The 22866-nt window shown below is 42.2% G+C and overlaps 1 protein-coding gene across 6 annotated transcripts in view; it reads right to left on the bottom strand.

Annotated features, from left to right (window-relative positions):
• ATP8A2 (ATPase phospholipid transporting 8A2) overlaps positions 1-22866 on the bottom strand; it is a 663838-nt gene that overhangs the window by 149833 nt on the left and 491139 nt on the right. For all 6 annotated transcript variants that reach the window (XM_054528828.2, XM_054528822.2, XM_054528830.2 and 3 more), the window contains 3 exons: positions 11362-11423; positions 10758-10814; positions 9207-9314 (listed from right to left, as the gene is read on the bottom strand). In XM_054528828.2, the coding sequence (XP_054384803.1) occupies positions 9207-9314; positions 10758-10814; positions 11362-11423 (227 nt within the window). The remainder of the gene's footprint in view (positions 1-9206; positions 9315-10757; positions 10815-11361; positions 11424-22866) is intronic.

Raw genomic sequence — 22866 nt, 5'->3', positions numbered from 1 at the left:
CTGTCCACAATAGCTTTTGCATCATCATTTATATGAAACAGAAACATCTTGGTGCACGCCTAATAGCATGCTATGCTTCTCTTTTCTCTCTTCTCTAACCTACCGTGGTCATGTTTTCTTGCATAACCGGACTTGGTGGCCTTTCTCTGGCACTTTTATACTTTTTAAATAGGATAAACCTGAAGATCCCTGCCATCTCTGGGTGGGGGGACTGTGATGATGATAATCCCCAGTCATCAGACAAGGCCACCTCCCTCTGCAGATGTTGGAGAAGAAAACCTCTGTGCAGACTCTTAACAAGAGTGGCCCACATACACATTTCCACATGTTTCAAGAAAGGAAAAGTTCAAAACCACATCAGACGTACACTGTGACCACTGAGCATAAATATTACAAACAAACAAAATCAGCATGTAATGTGTACTTTAATTTGCTGACAGATATTTTAAAAATTAACATCAGAATGAATGACAAATGCCAACACCACAACAAAACCTCTGAAGAAAAAAAAAAACCCACTCACAATCAAAGCTGCGGGGCCTCTAATTAACACACAGCATCCTTGAAATGAGAGGCCAAAAAGAAAATAAACTGCCAAAATGGAGGAAATTGTATACGGGGGAAGGGAGGACAAGGACTAAAAAAATGAGGGCTTTCTATAACGAACGTAAAAAATAAATCCTGTTGTTTGAAACCTGCTTTACTTTAAAAAAGATTGGGCTCGTGGACAGAAGATTGCAGCTCAAACAGTCTGCTTATTCCTTCTAACTCAACATTCATATTTTAAAAATTCTATTGCATTGCAGGGTAAGTCACTTCAGATAAAATTTATTAAAAGCAAAAGGTTAAGGAGAATTGAGCAACATTTCTCAAACACCTGGTTCATCGTCACTGTAGCTGCTTTCCATAGTCACAAAGTGAGAAGACCCAGCCTGGAGTCCAACCAACTCCAGAAGAATCCCAGCCACTCCACTCCCTGCCTGGCCAAGAGACTGATCCTTTCTCTCTAAGCCTCAGTTTCCTCATGTGGTTGCAGATTACTGAATGAGCTGACGCTTACTTCATTACACATGTAATTGCATATATTAAACATATTTTCATGAATATGTTTTGTCTGATATGTAGTAATTGTGATATGGAAGGGAAGTGCTGGGAAGGGAAGGGAGTGGTCCCTTTAAATGATACAGAATGGGGGAAGGGCATGGTCCCTGGCTAGGGCTCCACCCCCAGGCCTGTGTCCAGGGACCTAGGTGAGGACAGGCATTTTTATTTTCCTGCCCAAATGTTGCATTTCCCAAGACCACCCTGACCTGCCACGCCCCTATCCTGTGCCTATAAAAAAAACCGAGACCCTAGCCAGCAGACACAGAGGTGGCTGGACGTTGAGAGGAACACATCAGCAGAGGAATACTGGGCAGCCGGATGTCTAGAGGAATGCACGAACAGGCACCAGCGTGCCGTCAGGCCACCTATCACCAGAATGACACAGAGTTTGGCCAGAACAATTGGTGGACAGCCGGGCTGCCAAGTGGCTCAACTCCAGGGAAAAGCCATCTCCCTTCTGGCTCCCCCATCTGCTGAGTGCTACTTCCACTCAATAACACCTTGCACTCATTCTCCAAGCCCACGTGTGATCCGATTCTTCCGGTACACCAAGGCAAGAACCCGGGATACACAAAGCCCTCTATCCTTGTGACAAAGTAGAGGGTCTAATTGAGCTGGTTAACACAAGCTGCCTACGGACAGCTAAACTAAAAGAGTACCCTGTAACACATGCCCACTGGGGTTCAGGAGCTGTAAACATTCACCCCTAGACACTGCTGTGGTGTCGGAGCCCCACAGCCTGCTCATCTGTATGCTCCCCTACAGGTTTGAGCAGCAGGGCGCTGAAGAAGCAAGCCACACCCCTGTCACACGCCCTGCCAAGGGGACAAGATAACTTTTCCCATTTCAATTGTTCAATAAACATTACCTACTGTTACTGACATGTCTTATTTTCCTTAATTTCCCTATTAAATCCTAAGATAGATATTATCTCCTTCATATACCTGAAAAACAAGCTCAGAAATAACGCAAGTATGGATATTACAGACAATAGAATTAGCTTCATAAATGTCTTAGGCATTAGCTTAATTTAGTTCAAATCCTACTTTCACAGTTACAATTTGCACTAAATAGGAAAGAAATCGTATACAGGTCACTTTAATCCAGGAGGATTCCAGAGAATCCAGAGGCAATTAGGATAATGGGAGTTCTGTTCCCATCACCGCCTGTAGAAAGAATCTGAAACCACTTTAAGGAGCTTCCAACTTAAAAAAAAAATACTTTCTCTTTTGTTTTTAACTAGGAGGAGAAAAACAAAAACAAGTTGGCATTATGTGTAACCATGACAAAAGCCAATTCTGACAGAACTGTTGTCTGATGGATGCCTGAGTTTTCTGATTTTAGAATCCAAATATTTACAGGCTGTAGGAGCTCACCTAGCTAGCACTGCTCAACTGAATGTTTCTGATTTTTCTTTGTTACCAATGAAAAGGTTTTTTTTTTTTTTTTTTGAGGCGGAGTCTAGCTCTGTCGCCCAGGCTGGAGTGCAGTGGCGCAATCTCAGCTCACTGCAAGTTCCGCCTCCTGGGTTCATGCCATTCTCCTGCCTCAGCCTCCCGAGTAGCTGGGACTACAGGCGCCCGCCACCACGCCCAGCTAATTTTTTCTATTTTTAGTAGAGATGGGGTTTCACTGTGTTAGCCAGGGTGGTCTCGATCTCCTGACCTTGTGATCCGCCCCCCTGGGCCTCCCAAAGTGCTTTTGTTGTTGTTTCTATAGTTTTGTTTTTGGTTCTAGGGATTGCCTCAGAAAGGGACTGGTGTTGGGAGCCTTCTAGGAAGGAAATGCACATGGACGGGGGACCCTGGGGTGCAGGCGACAACAGTCACAGGTGCAGCAGAAGCCAGGAAGTCGGTACTGTCTTAACTTCGCTCATTGTGCTTTGCATTCAGTTAAGAATGTCATCCAGAAACACAGTGTGTTACTTCTTGCAAACGACTCTCACTATTCCACAAAATGTACGAGTTGAAAAGCCAGAATGTGAATTGGACTTCAATGAATAATTGGGCCAATTTCAACACTCAAGAAAACTGTACAAATAGATGTCACAATGTTATTCCAAACCGAAAGGCGAGTCTCTGCTGATAGGACTTCCTCCTTGACGAGGCTGACCGCTCCTTACCAGCCATGCCACGGGCTTCTAAAACACGATACTTGAGGAAAACTGGACTGAGTCTATTCAATATTGCATTAAAGATTAATTCCAGTAAGCTTAAGATATGCTCATTTGGTGTTTTCTGGCATGTTATCTAAAAAACTAATCATTGCAATGCTAAAGTAATTTTTACCAGCTCCTTAAACCAATCTGTAACTTTGAGTATAATAAAACAGTTTAAATATGCTAAAGTCCTAAGCTTGTTTTTAAAAAGCGTTTATTTCCTTGGCTGAGGAAGCTAAGGGAACATCCCAACACCTGCACTTGGGTGAAGAGACGATTCCTTGGCAGGGGCTACCCACAAGGCCGGGCAGCACACAGGAAATTCTCACTGAGCGCCCCACCTGGGATGGGCTTCGAGGCTGGCTTCATACAGTGTCTCAACAATCGCATAGAGACTTTTGGAGTCCTTTACTTGTCAAATAAAAAATAATAAAACAATAAAAAAAGAGACTTCTGTTTTTGTTTTTTGTCTTCCTAGTCTATCTTTCGGGCTGTAGTAGGATTCTGAGGGTGGTTTTCCTCCTGTAGCTGAACCATTCCCAGCATCACAGCAGCAACCACGTGGTTCAGATGGGAAAGCCAGCTCTTTCATGGATTTGTTTTAGGAGCAAACTCGCTGCTGTCCTGGAAGCCCCCAGCAAGTGTCTCCCCGTGTCTCCTTCAGGCTTCCTGACCCCCTCACTGTGGCAGGGGGGATGGGATGAAGCTTTCCCCTGGACTTAGGGGTGGAAGTCACAGCACATCAGTGAATACACACCAGGCACCCTTAGGAAAGGGTGAAGGAGGATGGATGTGGGACAACCAAACATGCCCCACACCACAGACCTTAACCTGAAAACAGGTCCTCTCCTGACCCTCAGGTGGATTCCTACCGTTAAGCTCCCATCCTTCACAGACATCCTGGAATGGTAGCTGAGCAAAGATGGCCACCTACTTGACATCGCCCCAACTTCTCAGCTTACCTCCTAGAGCACATACAACTGGAAAACAAACATCAGTCTTTGCAAATTTCATGTGGAACATACCTAGGCCTGCTAAATCCAGGGGAGACAATTGGAGAAGATGAGGAATTAATCACGGATTCACTGATGACAGAACCATTCCTCCCTCCGTTTACTTATAGTCCACTGGGATTTGCATTGTGTGTACACAAGTGTGTACATAAAACTCAAGAGTAAACCCATCCCTGTATTTAGAATGGAAAAAAAAAAAAAGCCTGTCCTATTCCAGAAGCTGGCTGGAGTCAGGAGCTTGGCACTGCAGGCAGAGTTGCAGATTGTATGCTTTGAAGTCAAAAGGTTTTCTCCCCTCTCTTACCAGCAATGAAAAGAACTTTAAAGGAAAAGCAGCAAAAGTTAGTAAGGAGAATTTTTCCATGGTTAACGATTTCATGTCTTGTGGTGTAATTCCCTATTTTGAAAGCTAGCTGCCCTTACGGCGGTCACCGTCACCAGCTGGCGTCCTACGTAACCACTTAACATGAGCAATCACTCAGCTGTATCTTCAGTGTACCATCTTCTCCTGTAACACCCAGCAAGAGCTAAAACATTCTAATAGTGTCATATTTTAGGTGTTTTAAAGCAGCGGTTCTCAAACTTTAAAGGGAAGAATCACCTGGAGATTTACTGAAGCTCACATGCTGGGGCTCCACACCCAGAGTTTGCAATTCACTATGTGTGTCTGTGTATATGTGTGTCTGTGTGTGTGTCTCTGTGTGTGTGTGCATTGTGTGTCTCTGTGTGTGTATGTGATTGCCTGCACATATTTTTGGGGGATGGGGGTTGTCATTTTGACAAGCAACCCAGATGATTTGGATGCAGGTGGTCAATAGACCTTACTGAAAAACATCCCATTTAGAACCTATAAAATGTTCAAATTCTTTGGCTAAAAGAATTTGGAGTTTAAATCACAGCAATATTCTTATTGATGAAGGTTCAAAAACAATTCATCACTCCAGGAAAAAGAAGAGCATCCATGTTTTAGATTTCCCACAGGTTAGCCTATTATATCTTCATGACAATCCTCTAAAGTAATTAGGGTGGGTGGCATTATTCTGACTTTGCTGATTAGGAGATTAATGCAAGTAAAATGATTTGCCAATGGTTACATAACTATCATAGCTGGGGCATGAATAGAGCCAGGTCTCTGGACTTTTGAACAGAGGTCAAGTAAGATGGCATTCCCTCCAGCACGACTAAAGTCAGAAGTGCTGGGAAATGCATGAAGAAAACAGAAACACATTTCCTGACCTGGTCTAGGATCAAGTTTCCCTCATCTTTCCAGTGCAAAGCTCTACCTCAGCAGGCAACTTTGGGGAAGGCAGTGAGCTAAGGGGTTTTTGTCATTTTCCACCTTCAAGTATTTGCTTTGGAGACCTATTCTATCTCATAGTTATGCTGCTGGGGAAAAGAAAAACACCTGGTCCCCTACGGAAAAAACATCATCACGTATTTTCCATAGCTGAGGACTGGCATTCCCCAGGATAGACACAGCCTAAGTTTTTATTACTATAAATCCAAGCTTCAAAAGAGAAAAATGGGAAAACAGGATGCCCCTTAAAATCCCACAAATGTGGCGTATTTTCAGGAGGGGAAGGATGGAGATGACTTCTTTGATTTCAGAAACTTCCACTGGGACTTCCTGACATGTTGTCTGGCTGCGTTTCACATACCATATCATGAGGTGATTTAGGGAAGATAAAGACTCTTTGATAGTGTAGAATAATTCAATTCTATAGCCCTTCCTTTCCTTTGCCCTCAAGGGAAAACCCGTATTCTCCCCCGTGAGAAAAACTCCAAATATAATGGACAAGACAAAGAAATATTTAATCAAATTAGTTTAGGAAACCCCCGGCAGAAACAATGCATCTTTTCAATGGCTGAAGATGTTATGAATAGACAGAATGTTTTGTGTGTCAAATCTCTTTCTGGCTTCTGAGTGAGAAATGCCGTTTGCTATTAGGCACTAGTTTAATTCTAGAACTTCACATAACCAGGTTCAATGGCCAAAAACCTACTGTTTAGTGAACTATAAAAAGTGGTTTATAAAAATCACTAGAAGCATTCTTCAAACAGTTATTTTAAAAAGTGGCCTTTTCCTAGAATACCCTTTACTCCTAAGCAGTTACCAACCTAGACACCCAGGAATGAACAGGGCATGGGCATGTTTTTAGTAATTCCCCAAAAGAGCCAATTCCTTTTACTGACTACACCTGAACCCAGTTCCTCTTTTTTATGACAGCATATAAGTCCTTCTGAGCCAGCAGGAAGCCTTTCTGAGACTTCAGGCTAGTGTAAGCCACTATCCACCCAAGCAATCCTTCAAAAGTGTTTAAAAAAATGTTTTGTAATACTTCCCTGCCATTTTTCAAAGAATGAACAAAGCGCTGAGTCAAAATACAGAGTGGCAGACTGCAGGTGAAACAGTGTAAAATTGGCTGTGACACTAAAGTTACACACTTCCTGGCTGCCTTTACCCACTCAGGAGCCCCCTGCCCTGGAGGAAGACTAGAGATGATACACAGTTCTTTAGACTCAGACAGCAGAGTACCTACTCGGAAGTCCGGCCACTAGAGAACCACACTAATCCTCTCATGTACTGCTTAATGAAAACCTCAGTTTCACCCAGCTATCATCTGTTTCACATCATTATCATCTGCTTCATGGGAACCAACCAGGAAAGTGATTAAAATGACATGTTTCAAATAAAAATAAGCTTTTACAGAAAAGTGCAATGTGGTTGAATATGATCACTTCTTTGCTTTTGGATGGTAGAAACAGCTCACTAAATTTCTGCTGGAAGAGTCCTTAAATATGTGAATGTCACCATTAATCTGAGCCTTATAACCATATAGACCATCATGCTTATGTGACTGGTACAGTGAAAATATCGGCACCTTCGTAGCTGCATGATCAGCCTGGTCCTTCTGTAGTTGGAAAGTCGGTATCTCGATGGGAGTAAGAGTTGGCAAGCAGCCTAATTCACGCACATTTGGAGTTACTGAAGTACATGTGGTTCCCTGGCACAGCTCTCTGTCTAGGACACAGGAGGGGCTTTCAAAGGAATGGGCTTTGTCTGTCAATCACACGCCAAGCGACCCCGTCCTGTCTGTCAGCTGTCACTCTCTAATTTAGAACACTGTCTATGGCCATCGGCCGAAGCCCCATCTATTGTCCATCACCACAAAATTCCCCAAATGAAATATTCATCACAGCAGATCTATCCTGAACCAGAAGGAAGAGAACACAAAGTGGATATTCTAAGCACCAATGCCTTACCAAAGGATTGTTGTCTAGTAGCGGATACTTTCCTTGGTTTGCTTTTTGTGGGGATCAATCACATTGCTTTAAAATAGAACTGATTTATTTAAACACAAAATATCTTTGTTGGAAAATGCTCATTTTGCTACACAACAATCTTCTGGGTTCACTGAATGCCCTCTAATTTCCTCTACCGTCTGGATTTGGAAAAAAACTGAAAAGCATGTTATATGTTTGTCCTCTTTCCTTACAGAACGCAAAGATGCACTAGAGGATATGCAAGCCCACTCCTATAGGACAGGTCCATCCCACTCAGCACCGACACTCAGTGGAGGTCTCGGACGACCTGGGCTATTAGCTGACAGAGCTACCAGGTGAAATGGCAAGTAATGCTACTCTGGGCTATCTCACGAGAAATAGCTGCTAGACATGGTCCAGACTTGGATGGACCCAGGAGGTTTTGTCCATTTCTACGGAGTAAGTAAGGCAGAGATAGCAGCCAGGTGTGCCATGAACAGGCCTGGCCCTAAAGTATGCATCCTGGGGCAGGAACACCAATGGAAGCCTGACCCACAGTTCCCTTCCTACCCTGTTCTGTGCCCCTGCACGAGCATCCTGCAAATGTGGGCGGGAACATCGGTGCAAACATCATCTACTCAGTGCACACCCTTGCAAATAGCTGCCCCTTTGGCCCAGTGTACACACTGGCCTGGATATGGAGAGAGGACCAGGCAGGCCTGGGCAGTAGGCCTTTGGCTGCTTGAGAAGGCAACAAGAGGTCCTGGGAGCCCAGAGAATAGATTACAAGTGGGAAGACAGACTCTGTGCATCGTAGCTTTTCACTCCCTACCAAGGAACACACCCAGCCACAGAAGGCCAGAGCAGAGGCCCCTAAAGTGCAGGGCCCAGCAGCTTCTTGGGGTCTAAGGGCAGTGCTGGACGTGGGCAACCCCAGGGTGGGGTCTGTGGGGTGGGCTTGAAGACCTGGGCCTGCACAGCTTCCTTGGTAAACTGAGGAGGTGTATACCAGAGGACTGTCAGCTCATTCCTCTCCACACCTGATACTGTGGGATTCTAGGATACAGTTTGTCACTGTTGACGGCTCAATCTTATGCACTGGACAAAGATAATACGAAGGAAAAAATAAAAAAATTCAAATGAGTATAAAGGTCTTTAATCTCAGCCTCTCTAGTTCAAAGAGATGAATAATGAGAGATTCTGGTTTATCAATGCTCTGGTTCATAGAGCTGTTAGATTCATCTGTCACAGGTGACCCAGCAGAGTATAACAACAAACCAGAGTACAACACCAAAACTGTAATCAACATAATCAATGGATTAGGAACCATTCAAAATAGCTCCAGTTTTCCATCTGTACATATTGGTACTGTGTGTAATTAACACATAATTTATTATGGAAATGTGGGCATGCCAATAAGCCGGAGGATTTAAGTTGACAGTTTTCATAATACTTGAAACTTCAAATGCCTTTTCTGTGGACTGGATGACCTCTTCCAGGTGCTTTGGTTTGGTTTATCTCCTGATAGATTCTGATGGAAGAGGGTAGGACAAGCCTCTCCTGAAGCTCATCGTGGTTGTAAGACATACAGTGCCTGCTCACCCACCCACGGAGAAACATTGCTGTCACAAGACACAGAAGACACACTCCCAATCAGGAGTACTTACCTGTCCTCTCATATCTGGAGCAATGGGAATGGTGGGCCAGATGGTCGAGTAGATGCCAAAAAACACCAGCCAGGTCAGCATGCTTCCCCAGACAGCCAGATGACTGAACTGCAAAGGGAAATGGACACTCAGACAGGCTTCTCGACCAGCCTGGCAGATTCACCCCAACTCCACTTGCAGCCGAATCCTTGCATCCAAGCTACCTTTCCTTATGGAAAGACTTTGATGACTCACCAGTTAATGGGAAGTTCAATCTTTCTAATTTCCGTGTCTCAGAATTTTTAACAATGAATTCAAGTAATGAATGGCCCTAAAGTACCCTGAAGATGAAGGTGCTTTGCTGTCACAGGTGACCTTACTCTAAGATTTCTCCCATAGTAACAGCGGGCCCCTCTCAGTTCATAGCAAGTGTTTGCTCCAACCTGCGGCTGTATACAACAAGGACTCATTAATCTGGTAACAGAGTGGCTGAACAGACAAAATAAATAAGATGTTTTTATTTATCATTTCAAGACTTTGATTGTTCCATTCCTTTAGCCAAGAGTTTTTTATTTTTAAATCTGAAATGGATATTGCCTCTTAACAATGCCCCTTTAAGCATCTACTGAGTTGTTCATTTTTTCTTCTTTGTCCTCTTAATGTGATGATCCTTGACATCTTTCCCTCTTCACACCCCACAATCTAATCCATGTGCAAGCTCTGTTAGCTTTTAGAAAGATAAAATGAATCCAGACTCCGACCACTTCTCACTACCTCCTCCTCTAACATCCTAAGCGAAGTCATCATCACCTCTGACCTGGATTAATTGCCACTGTCTCTTAGGGGATTCCCTGATTCCTCGCTGACCTTCCACCCCATCCCCATTTTTCTTAGCAGAGCATTTAAACAGCAGCCAGGTCATGACACTGTGAGAGACACACATGAAGCTTTAGTTATAATCTTTAAATGCTGGAAATAACCAAAATGTCTAAAATAAGACAGTGATGAAGTAAATGGTGGGACATCTGTAAAACGTAATACTCTTTAATCAAGAACAATAACTTTGTTGAATTGTATTTTAAGTCACAGAAAATGTGCCTAATATATCTTTAAATTAAAAGGAATTACAAAGTCTTATGTTTTATAATGCATCATCTTATTAAAAAATACACACACATGCAGACATAGAACGAAATCTGGAAGGTTCCACAGGAAAGCATTAACAGTGACTGTCTCTTGGTGGTAAAATTATGGACATTAAATGTTTTTTGTCCTTCTATATTTTCCATATATGTGTGTGCATAATATGGTTTTTGTTTTTACAATGAGCAAATACATTTGAAGTGAGATGACTGTTAATAGCTTAGAGCTGTATTATGTGCCAAGCAAATGAATCACCAAGAGACTCTGGATTGCAAATTTACCCTGATCAAGATCAAACCACAATTTTTACATAGAAAATCTGAAAGAAGATAGCCAGATATTGCATGTTGTTTCCCCAAGGCTTAAAAAGAAATCCTAGCATGAAAAATATCTATACTGAACAGAGAAACAATTCTAGAGAAAACTTACTTTAGTCCAAGCTGTGGTCTCCAAACCAGCTTTCAGGCAAACAGTAACAACAACATACTGTGAAAATAAAAAACAGTTTGGAAACACATTATTCTCAATGAGTTATTTTCACTTGCCGTGAGAAATCCCATTTCTCCACTCCAGAGCTACCTTCTCCAAGACAGCTCCGGTTTGAAAGTATGAGCCATGTCGGTAGCTAATTCTCTAAGGGTTATTTTCAGGGGACATACAGGCAGATTCACTTCCAGAAGAGCTTTCATTCTAGTAACAGTCTTTCTCATAAATAATAGTTTTGCCCTTTTCTTTGCTTGGGAGATACCACCTTCCTGAGTGTTGTTTTCCTTTGCAGGTAGGTGTAAAATGGTCGTTTGAAGAATGGGGAAATCTGTTAACCACCTGTCCAGAAACCTTGACTCGGCATAAACTTCAGAAACGATGATGTAAGCATTTCACAACCATTCTGAACTTTGAAGGATATATAAAATACATTTTGAAGATTTGAAATAAATAATAATAATGAGGAAGGCCCTTTTTAAGGGTTTAGAGAAGTGCAAGCCACACATAAGCTGTTTAAGAATGGCTTAATAAACAGAGATAAACTTACTGTGTAAACAATATTTCCAACAAATAAATAGTCGGTAGCATGACCACTTGTCAACACAGTATCTGAAAAACAAAGAAGTTACTATTAACATCCAAGGAGCTGAGCATGGCCACCTATTTAACTCGGAGCATTAAACAGGGAACTTTAGGAACATCAATCAACTCACAGAGTATTCCAAAATCCCATCCTGTGACTCTAATGCTTACTTCTCTTTCTAATGATGAACTTTTTCATCTTATTCTCTCTAAATGAAGCAAATAAAGTCAAGCTTCCAAAAAACCAATCAACCGAACGCTTGATCTGCATTGAAATTTACATTTTTGTAAACATTCAAATTTATCTCTGTCCAGTTTGTTTTAAAAAAAGGAATAAGAACATATTCATCTATCTTTATTAAGTGCCATCAATGTTGGGGCTTTTTCCAGGTGTTCCTTTATGATTCGTCTTTAATTTTTGCTAAATTGGAATTATGGACCAATAAAAAGATAACTACATGCATATTAAATCAATTCATAATGACTGAACTTGGAAAGAATTTTGGGGGTATTTACTACTCATGTTCTCATTTGCAACTGTATGAGCTTCCGGAGTCTATCACCTGGGGGAACGCAAGCACTCCAATGACAGAAGTTTAGAAAGTACAAGAATGATTTGAAGCCTCAGTTTTCCTATATTTTCCTTTTTTTTTTTTCTTTTCAAGGATGGCTATGACAATGTCTATAACAACCACTAAGGCAGAATGCTAATAGAGTTGTTTCATCATCTCCGCTACACCTGCACAGAGAAGTCTTTTTTATCCTGAGTGGTCAGAGCCTATTTTAACATCAGGCTTAGTTTCCTTGGATGACACTGCCAACCTTCCTTTATTCTTATTTCTTTCAACTTCTTTCAACTTTTGTTTTAGATTTGGGGGTACGTGTGCAGGTTTGTTACAAAGGTATACTGTGTGATGCTGAGGTCTGGAGTACAAATGACTCTGACACCCAGGTAGTGAGCATATTACCCAACGGGTAGTGTTTTATTTTATTTTATTTTTTTTTGAGACAGAGTCTCAGTCTGTCGCCCAGCCTGGAGTGCAGTGGCACAATCTCGGGTCACTGCAACCTCTGCCTCCCGGATTCAAGCAATTCTCTGCCTCAGCCTCCCAAGTAGCTGGGATTACAGGTGCCCGCCACCATGCCTGGCTAATTTTTGTATTTTTAGTAGAGACAGGGTTTCACTATCTTAACCAGGCTGGTCTCGAACTCCTGACCTCATGATCCACCCCCCTCAGCCTCCCAAAGTGCTGGGATTACAGGCGTGAGCCACCGTGCCTGGCCTCCCAATGGGTAGTTTTTCAAGCCTTTCCTCTCTCCCTCTCTTGTCAAGTTCTCCAGCATCTATTGTTCTCTTCTTTATGTTCATGTGTACTTAATGTTGAGTTCTGACTTATAAGAGACAACATGTGGCATTTGGTTTTATTCTTTTTTTATACTCAGTCCTGGTCTCTTGCCCACAATGCTTGTTGAACAATCCCACTCTTATTAGAGAATCAATATCTATTTATTTTCCTAAAACAGCATGATGATGGAGTCATAAGTGGAACTGGGGAAGCATGGGTCCCTGAATCCAGCCCCTAGGCACACACAGTCTCCTGATTCCAGCCAGGTAAATCTGTGGATAAGGGAAGATGAACCAGGAAAGCAACATCACGGGCTGCACTAAACGGAGGCCCTGCTGCTGGGTAAAGTAAGAGTTATACCAGGAGAACGGGGCGAGACATGGCCACTGACTTAAAAAGGAATGGTCTCGAAGCTTAAGAGAGAGGGGACAAGGACAGACTGGAGCTTAGGCATGGCTTCATTAAAAGGGAAGGAAGGGAGCAAGTTAAAAAAGTAAAAGAAAGGCTGAATTAATCCCAAGAAGGCAACATGCTGATGTATTAGCAAATAGTTACTCAAAACTGTAGGAGTTCACTTTTCAGGAACTGGCCTCAAGACTGTTTTACTAACAGGTGCAACACTTTTAAATGCCTGCCTCAATGAAGAAATACTTCAGTTTAGTATGGAGACCATCTCTTTGATTCTAACATAGATTATAGCCTTGAAACGAATACGATTCTTCTTTTATGTACTCAACAAATATTTACTTACAGCCTATTTTATGCCAGGCACTATTATGAAAACTGGGAAGAGAAGGTCCCTGTTTTTATACAGCTTGCGGTCTAGTGAGGAGACAGGACATAAAACCTTAAACAGATACACAGTAAAATGTCAGGTGTAATAAGTGCTATGAAGAAATACATTAGGTGCTGGGTGCGGTGGCTCACACCTGTAATCCTAGCACTTTGGAAGGCCGAGGCGGGTGGATCGCCTGAGGTCAGGAGTTCAAGACCAGCCTGGGCAACGTGGTGAAACCCTGTCTCTACTAAAAATACAAAAATTAACTGGGCGTGGTGGCACCTGCCTGAATTGCCAGCTACTCAGGAGGCTGAGGCAGGAGAATCACTTGAACCTGGGAGGTGAAGGTTGCAGTGAGTGATCATGCCACTGCACTCCAGCCTGGGCAACAGAGTGAGACTCTGCCTCAAGAAAAAAAAAAGAAAAGAAAAGAAATATATTAGCTAAGTGTGGTGGTGCTCGCCTGTGGTCCCAGCTACTTGGGAGGCTTGAGGTGGGAGGATTGCTTGAGCTCTGGAGTTTGAGGCTGCAGTGAGCCATGACTGCAACAGTGCACTCCAGCCTGGGTGACAGTGTAAGACCCTGTCTTAATAAAAAACAAGAATAAAACACAGGAGCTATAAGGTAGAGTAATAGCATCGCTATTTTAGATAGGGAGCTCTGGAACAATCTTTCTGAAGAGGTGACATGTGAGCAGATCTGAATGGTACAAGGGAGAGAGTTAAATGGGGATCTACAGGGTGAGTGTTCTAGACAGAGAAGAGAAACTGTGCAGAGTCTGAATGCAGACAGCACTTGATGAGCTCAAGGATCATTATGAAGACCAGTGGGGCTTCAGGCACTGGGATAAGGAAAAGGAGAATGCAGACAGTCAGAGGGGCAGACAAACGTGGACCACAGCAAAGAGCTTGGATTTCTTTGTTAATTGTAATAGGTAACCACTGGAAGATTCAGAGCTGGGAATGAAATGGAATAAGTTACATTCTTAAAGGAATAGTCCAGCTTTTATGGGAGAATGGACCATAGATAACCATAAATGGGGTAATAATAAATGCAAAGCCAGCTTAGAAATGATTGTAGCAGTCTATCTAAGAGGATGACACTAGTCGTGTTATAACTGTGCAGCCCAATATGGTAATCACCAGCTGCATTTAGTTGTTTACATTTAACTTAATTAAAATAAAATATAATAAGACCTTCATTCCTACCTGGGGCTGGGGAGGAAGGGGAGAAGGAGGAGTTATTGCTTAATAAGCACAGAGTTTCAGTTTGGGGTGATGAAAATTTTTGGGGAAAACATAGTGGTGATGGTTGCATAACATTCTGTAATTAATGTCTCTGAATTGTATGCTTAAAATGTTAAAATGGAAAAGATGTTGTTTTTAACACAATAAAAAATTTAAAAAATGGATCATAGAAACAAAACTATAAAATCATTTTTAATTGATGTAAATTTAAGAGGTGCAAGTGTGATTTTGTTACATGAATATATGGGAGTGAAGTCTAGGCTTTTCGTGTCTCCTTCACCTGAACGATGTGCATTGTATCTATTAAAGAATTTCTCATCACCCTTTCCCTTCCCACCCTCTCACCCTTCTGAGTCTCCAGTGTCTATCATGCCACACTTCATGTCCATGTGTACACGTTACTTAGCTACCACTTACAAGTGAGAACATGCAGTATTTCACTTTTTGTTTTTGAGTTGTAAAACTATAAAACTCTTATGATAAAACATAGCGATGAATCTTTATGACCTTGGATCTGGCAATGGTTTCTTAGATATGGCACCAAAAGCACAGTGAGGAAAGAAAAATGTAGATGAACTGGACTTCTTCAAAATTAGAAACTCTTGTGCTTCAAAGGACAACACCAGGAAAGTAAAAAGACAACCTGAAAAATGGAAAAAAGTACTTGCAAATTATGTATCTGAAACCTGTATCCAAAATACACAAAGAGCTCTTACAACTCAACAGTAAAAAGGCCACCCAAAAAATTTAAAAATAGGCAAAGGATCTGAATAGACAGTTTTGCAAAGAAGATATCAAAATGGCCAGTAAGTGCATGAAGAACAGCACAATATCATTAGCCATCAAAGAAATATAAAATCAAAACTGCAATGAGATACCACTTAACACCCACCGGGGTGCCTACAAAAAAACAGACAATAACAAGATGTGGAGAAATTAGATCTTTCATACACTACTGATGGGAAAGTAAAACGGTGCAAACCCTGGAAAACTGTGAGGCAGTTCCTCAAAGAGTTATGTATAGTTACCATGTGACCTAGCCATTGTACTCCTAGGTACATACCCAAGAGAAATGAAAACATATGAATGAAACCCACAAAGCCTTGTACTTAAAAGCTATAGCACCATTATTATAATTATTCATAATAGCTTAAAATAATGAATAGCATTATTCATTATTCACAATAGCCTATTTATAACCCAAATATCCATCAACTGTGAACTGGTAAGTAAAATGTGGTATATCAATATGATAGAACACCATTATTAGGCAATAAAAAGGAATGAAGTACTGATACATGCTACAACATGGATGAACCTTGAAAACCTTATGCTAAGTGAAGAAGCCAGACACCAAAGGCCACATATTCCATCTCTATGGAATGTGCAGAAATGGGCACATCTACAGAGACAGACAGTAGATCAGTGGTTTCCAGGTACTGGAGGTGCTTGGGAGAAATGGGGAGTGACTTTTTTTTTTTTTTTGAGATGGAGTCTCACTCTGTCGCCCAGGCTGGAGTGCAATGGCTTAATCTCTGCTCACTGCAATCTCTGCCTCCTGGGTTCAAGCGATTCTCTTGCTTCAGCCTCCCAAGTAGCTGGGATTACAGGCATGCGCCACCACACCCAGCTGATTTTTGTATTTTTAGTAGAGACGGGGTTTCATCATGTTGGTCAGGCTGGTCTCGAACTCCTGACCTCAGGTGATCCACCTGCCTTAGCCTCCCAAAGTGCTGGGATTACAGGCGTGAGACACCGTGCCCGGCCAGGAGTGATTCTTAATGAATATAAGGTTCCTTTTGGGGGTGATACAAATGTTCTATAATGTATTGTGATGATGGCTGTACAACTCTGTGAATATGTTAAAAACCATAGAATTGCATACTTTCAATGAATTAGATGGTATATAAGTTATAGCTCAATAAAGCTGCTATAAAAACTTCAGTTCCTCAGTCATTTTAAATTCACAATAGCCACATGCAGCTAATGGCTACTGTATTGGGCAGTACAGATCTAGAACATTTCCATCCTCACAGAAAGCTCTATTGAACAATGCAGGCCCAGAGTGGCTTGGACAGAAGCCACTTGGAAATATTTTGAAGGTGGAAATGACAGCATTTGGCCAGGCACAGTGGCCCACACCTGCAATCCCAGCACTTAGGAGGCTGAGGCAGGAGGACTGCTTGAGCCCAGGAGTTTGAGACCAGCCTGGGTAACCCTATCTCTATGAACAAATTTTTTTAAAACTAGCCAGGTATGCTGGTGCATGCCTGTAGTTCCAGCTATGTGGGAGGATTCCTTAAGCCCAGGAAGTTGAAGCTGCAGTGAGCTATGATCACACCACTGCACTCCAGCCTGGGTGACAGAGCAAGACCCTGTCTCTTATAAAAACAAACAAACAAACAAACAAACAAAATTTTCTTATGATTTGGATGTAGGGTAGAAAAGAATGTGAGGAATCAAGAAAGTTTTTGGCTGGAGTATGTAGGTAAACAGCGGTGTTTGGGATGGAGAAGACTGGTTCTGGTCATATGAATACAGGAAGACATATGAAAACTTGGTACCAAATGATTCATATTTTAAGTTCACGAGAGGAAGAACAGACAACAATGAAACATGACCATATTACAAAACAAAGAAAACATGAGGTGGAGAGAAGGGAACTAGGGTTAGTGGAGACAGTCCCAGTAACGAGACTTACAAGACCATATTGCAGCCCTGCTCTCTGTTCCAGCTCTGCCATTATTTCGTTTTTTAAAATTTTAGGTTTTGAGTCTCAATTCCCCACCCATAAAATGGAGATTTTTATATCAGATGCAAATGATGACAACTGAGTTATCTCTAAGGCTCCTATCAGATAGGGAACTCTAAAAGGCTAAGGCCCACATTCTTAGCTGCTAAATCAGCCCCATGGATTTAACAACAGAAACTTGAGAGTCTCAGATCTTCTCCCTCCTCAACATAGCTTAGGATGTCTTTCCTCATCTCCATCTCAACCCATCTTCTCATGAATCCATCTGAATTGAGAAGAGCAATGATCTATGTGCTTGAAGTCCCACCTACATTAGCCCTAAGGGGCCCTAGAGAAAACTCTGATCAGACAAAGGGTTAGCAGGCATGAGAGACTAAGCTGAAAATCAAAATTTGTAGCCATGGTTTGACAACTTTTTGAATTTTCTTCTAATACCAATATTTCCAATCTGGTTGAGTCAGGGACTAAAACATACAAAGCATTTGTTTAATAGGGAGGACATAGAATGTGTTTCATATTTTACGGATATACACACAATAAACAACATTTTTAGACATTATAAGAAATTCTATATATATATATATTTTTTTAGATAGAGTCTTGCTCTATCACCAGGCTGGAGTGCAGTGGCGCAATCTCAGCTCACTGCAGCCTCCACTTTCTGGGTTCAAGCAATTCTCCTTCCTCAGCCTCCCGAGTAGCTGGGACTACAGGTGTGCATCACTATACTCGGTTAATTTTTGAGGTATTTTTAGTAGAGGCGGGGTTTCACCATATTGGCCAGACTGGTCTCGAACTCCTGACCTCAAGTGATCCACCTGTCTCGGCCTCCCAAAGTGCTGGAATTACAGCCACTGCACCTGACCAAGAAATTCTATGTTTAAAAAATATCTTATATAAGCACTTTACTATATGACAGGCAGTTCTAAGCACTTTACACATACTAGCTCCTTTAATACTTTAGCAACTACATGAAATAGTACAATTATGTGCATATTTCACATGAGGAACCTGGTGCAGCAAAGAGAAGTCAAATATGTTCAAGGTCACATGGTTAGTAAGAAACTGTAAATTTTTTTTTTTTTTTTTTTTTTTTTCTGAGACAGAGTTTCTCTCTTGTTGCCCAGGCTGGAGTGCAATGGCATGATCTTGGCTCACTGCAACCTCCGCCTCCCAGGTACAAGCGATTCTCTTGTCTCAGCCTTTACCATGTTAGTCAGGCTGGCCGTGAACTCCTGACCTCAGGTGATCCACCTGCCTCGGCCTCCCAGAGTGCTGGGATTACAGGCATGCACCACTGCACCCGGCCAAGAAACTGTAAATTTTGTAAATCAGAGTTTGTACTAATTAACTGAGTTAGAAAAATGGACTCCTAAGAATGACAGGAGATAATTTCAAAGAAAAAAATAATTAGACTAAACAGTACTCATTTGAAATACTGACACCTAATGGAAAGGAAATATCCAGGAGAGAATTGCGGTGGACAGAAAATTAGACTCATATGACAGAAATTTTATACCACATAAGGAAGCACAGAAAGTGAACAACTCCGGGAGTGCCAGGAACGCCTGGAGATCTGACCTTTTATTCTGAGTTGGTGTGGACATTTCATTAGCCCAGAGTTTATTAAATTTGGCACTACGGACATTTTGGGCCAGATAATTCTTTGTCTGGGGGCTGACCTGTGCATCGCAGACTGCTTGGTAGCATCTCTGGCGTCCACCCGCTAGATGCCAGTAGCACCCATCCTAGTTGTGACAACCAAATATAACTGCAGACATTGCCAAATGTCCCCTGGGAGGCAAAAATCAACCCTGGTTGAGAACCACTGCCTCAGAGGGAAGAAAAAGGAGGAGATGGAGTAAATACAGAGAACATACACTGAAGAGAGAATGTCTAACAGAGAGAGTTCTCATCTCTCCCGTCAGACTGAGGAGGAGACAATGGGGTCGGATACAGTCCTCTACGCAATCAGGAAAGAGAATCAATGTGAAGAAGCCAGGCATGGTGGTTTGTGCCTGTTACCCCAGCTACTCAGGAAACTGAGGAAGGACGGTTGCTTGAGCCCAAGAGTTTGAGGTTATGATCGTGCCACTGCACTCTAGCCTGGGTGACAGAGTGAGACCTTGTCTCTAAAAAAGAAAAAAAAAATTTAAAGAAAATAAAACAAATAGCATGAGGCATTCGCATGGAGCAACGCAATTCATGAAGCTGGATGGCCTTTACATGAGACAAACTCTTGGATCATTCAGGACTGAATGTTAACCTATGAAGAGAACACCTGCATGGAGGGGGACACTTAAGACTATGTACAGGAGGCTGGCAATTTGGTAGAACAGCAGAAACAGAGAAATCTAAAGGATGTTTTCTAAATGTAGCTTCTAGAGTTTGACAATGCATTAATTTCTTTCCTTTTTTTTTTTTTTTTTTTTGAGACAGAGTCATACTCTGTCACCCAGGCTGGAGTGCAGTGGCGCGATCTCAGTTTGCTGCAAACTCTGCCTCCCGGGTTCAAGCGATTCTCCTGCCTCAGCTTCCCAGGTAGCTGGGATTACAGGTGCCCACCACCATGCCTGGCTAACTTTTGTATTTTTAGCAGAGACGGGGTTTCACCACGTTGGCCAAGCTGGTCTCGAACTCCTGACCTCAGGTGGTCCACCCGCCTCGGCCTCCCAAAGTGCTGAGATTACAGGCATGAGCCATGGCGTCCGGCCGACAATGCGTTAATTTCTAACTTGTCATGATAGTGAATGCTACTGGCATTCAATAAAATGTTAACACATAAGGTAATTTGAGCATTAAACTTTAATGAAGATGGGCTAAGCCTAACATTTTAGTTCCTTGTTTTGGAAAGGTAACTCAGCATTGCACTTTAGTTTTCAGCCTAGGAAAGAGTATCTCCTTCCCTAGGCAAAGCTAACACCATCTGGAAATAGTTTATTCCCTTGGAGGAGAAACTCCCAAACCAAGGTGAGGTCCTGGGACTTGCCAAGAGCCTCTGAAAAGATAGCATCCTTCAGACAAGTCACAGTCATCACCCTGCACACCCTGTGGGGAAACCCCAGGGACTAGATGGTTCTGTTTCAACTGTTTTAGAGGCAAACACCTGTGGGTGTCGTTTCTTGTTAAAACCTGCCAATAAGCTACTCCTGGAGAAAAGAAGTCCTAAGAAAGTGTTTGTCATGCAGGTGTTCCCAAGCTACAGCTTGCTGTTAATGCAGGCTGGAAAAACCCCATTCGATTGTCCAGTGTATTCCTAAAGCAGGTTGCTGACAAAATATTCCTTCCCACTGAGTGAAATCTTAACAGCTCTGTTACAATTCTACCACGTTGAGAGTCTTTCTTGTCTTTATTTTAGTCAGATATTTAAAATCTCAAGTGAATTTTTTCAAAGGGGGACAAAACTCCAAACCTGGAATAGTTGGGTTCCCCAAGCCAGCCTTTGGAACAGTATTTATCCACCGTCTGTGCAAACCATGGTAAGAGCATAATTTCAGAGAAAGTAGTATGGGAGGCAGAGATGGATATTCGGGGTGGGGGTCAGTTGAGAGGGGAAAGAACACTTCAGGCAAAAAGAAAACCAGCTTGTATTGGGCGAGGAAGTGGAAAGGTGAGCTGATGAGGTGGGGGTGGGGCTACAGTGGTGAGGTCAGCAGGGGTCAAATGTATAGGCTCCAAAAAAGGTCTCTATAAAAGAAATTCATCCAAAGTGCATACAGAGAGATGTGATCTCACCAAATCTGTGTTCTCCAAGAGCCAAGCTCTTCCTCGCAGACACCCATCATTGGTACACAAAGGCCTAAAGAGCAAGGAGAAAGCTAAGAAGGCTTTGCCTCCCCATTGCATCAGAGGGGCTGGCATTTACTGGAACTACACTGAGATCAGTTAGCCTTTTGCAAATCCAGATCAGGTCCACCCTTGGTGAGGGCTGAGATGAGAGAGGAGGGCATTACCCATCTCAGAAATCCAGGGGACAATTTCTACAGGGTAAACAACAACAACAACAGAAAAGGTAACACAAGTTCCCCATGTGCTTGGTTTGATAAAATACTAAGTCACATTTAGATTATCTGTGATTGCATGTGATATAAACCTAATATAATGATGGTGCTTATGGCATGCATGAAAAGTGTCATAAAATGAGAGAGACAGAAACACAGTCCCAGATGCTCTCTTAGAGACAATTCAGTGTTATGTATGGCTCCAGGATCCCCTGATCCAGGGCAGCAGGTGAGCCCGTTCTTCCAGACTCCTATCAGTCATCAAATCTGTTTGGGGTTCAGGAACAGACATAATTAACATAGGATTAGCCAAATTAGGTCTGGAAACATAGTCACTAAACCAGCCTACTGTGAACATCTGGGACAAAACCACATGAGCTCTCCAACACTAGCAGTAACAGCCCGAAAATGTTGTCTGCAAAAATCTCTTTGAAAATATTTGTGGGAAAAGCCACAATTTATAAGAAAAGCATGTCTCATTTTCTAAACAGACAAAATGATCAAGGAACTTATTCAGAATATTCCAAAGAACTAGGTTGATGCCATTTTATAAAGATGCCATTTCAATTAAATGTTCATTAAAAACATTACATCATCATCCAGCTAAACCACAAAATGTATTCAGAAACAGCTCTGACAAAGGCAAAATTTCAAGACAATGTTATAACATAGTGGTCAGAAGAGACAGTGTTTAACAATCATGAAAACAGATGGGCTGAATTTACATGTATACTTTTGATGTAGTCAGAATCAGTGGAACACCTGAACAGAACAATGCAGGCATCACACTCACGCAGGGCTCAGGAGGGAGAATTGAGGTAGAGGTGGCACCATTCCCTCAACACCAAGACATCTGCCAAGACATTTTTGTCCAAGAGCAGATACCAAGTTTCTCCTGCTTTTCCTCTCTCCTCCTTTCCCTTCAGGAGCTTCCAGCAGCACTGTTTCAAAGCAGCCAGGATTCCAGAACATTAACTGAGCCAGCCCCCACCCCCACCTTACTCTCTGGGCCTCTCAAGACTCCAGTGGCTCAGAGGAAGCACACCCCACCCCAACTAGCAACTTCTAGATTTACATCAAGAGTGAAGATATATTCCAACTTTCAGGACGCTAAATTACAAACTTTTAGAAGTTAACCTGCTTATGCCTATAGTGCCTGAACTAGAATTAAAATTATGCTTTCTGCCTCCGACACTATGAATTCATGAAGAGAAAATTTATTTTTTCCTCCCCGTAAAGAGTAGTATAAAGTATCGGGGGTTGCTTTATAAAAAGCAGGGTTTATACAAGTGTTAGTGATCACAATTACATTCACAACCAGCGCTGCTGGGTGAAGCTCCTGGTTA

The sequence above is a fragment of the Pongo abelii genome, chromosome 14, assembly GCF_028885655.2.
Source record: "Pongo abelii isolate AG06213 chromosome 14, NHGRI_mPonAbe1-v2.0_pri, whole genome shotgun sequence".
NCBI lineage: Eukaryota > Metazoa > Chordata > Mammalia > Primates > Hominidae > Pongo > Pongo abelii.
The sequence above is the reverse complement of the archived record's forward strand: the minus strand, read 5'-3'. Positions and strand labels throughout refer to the sequence as shown.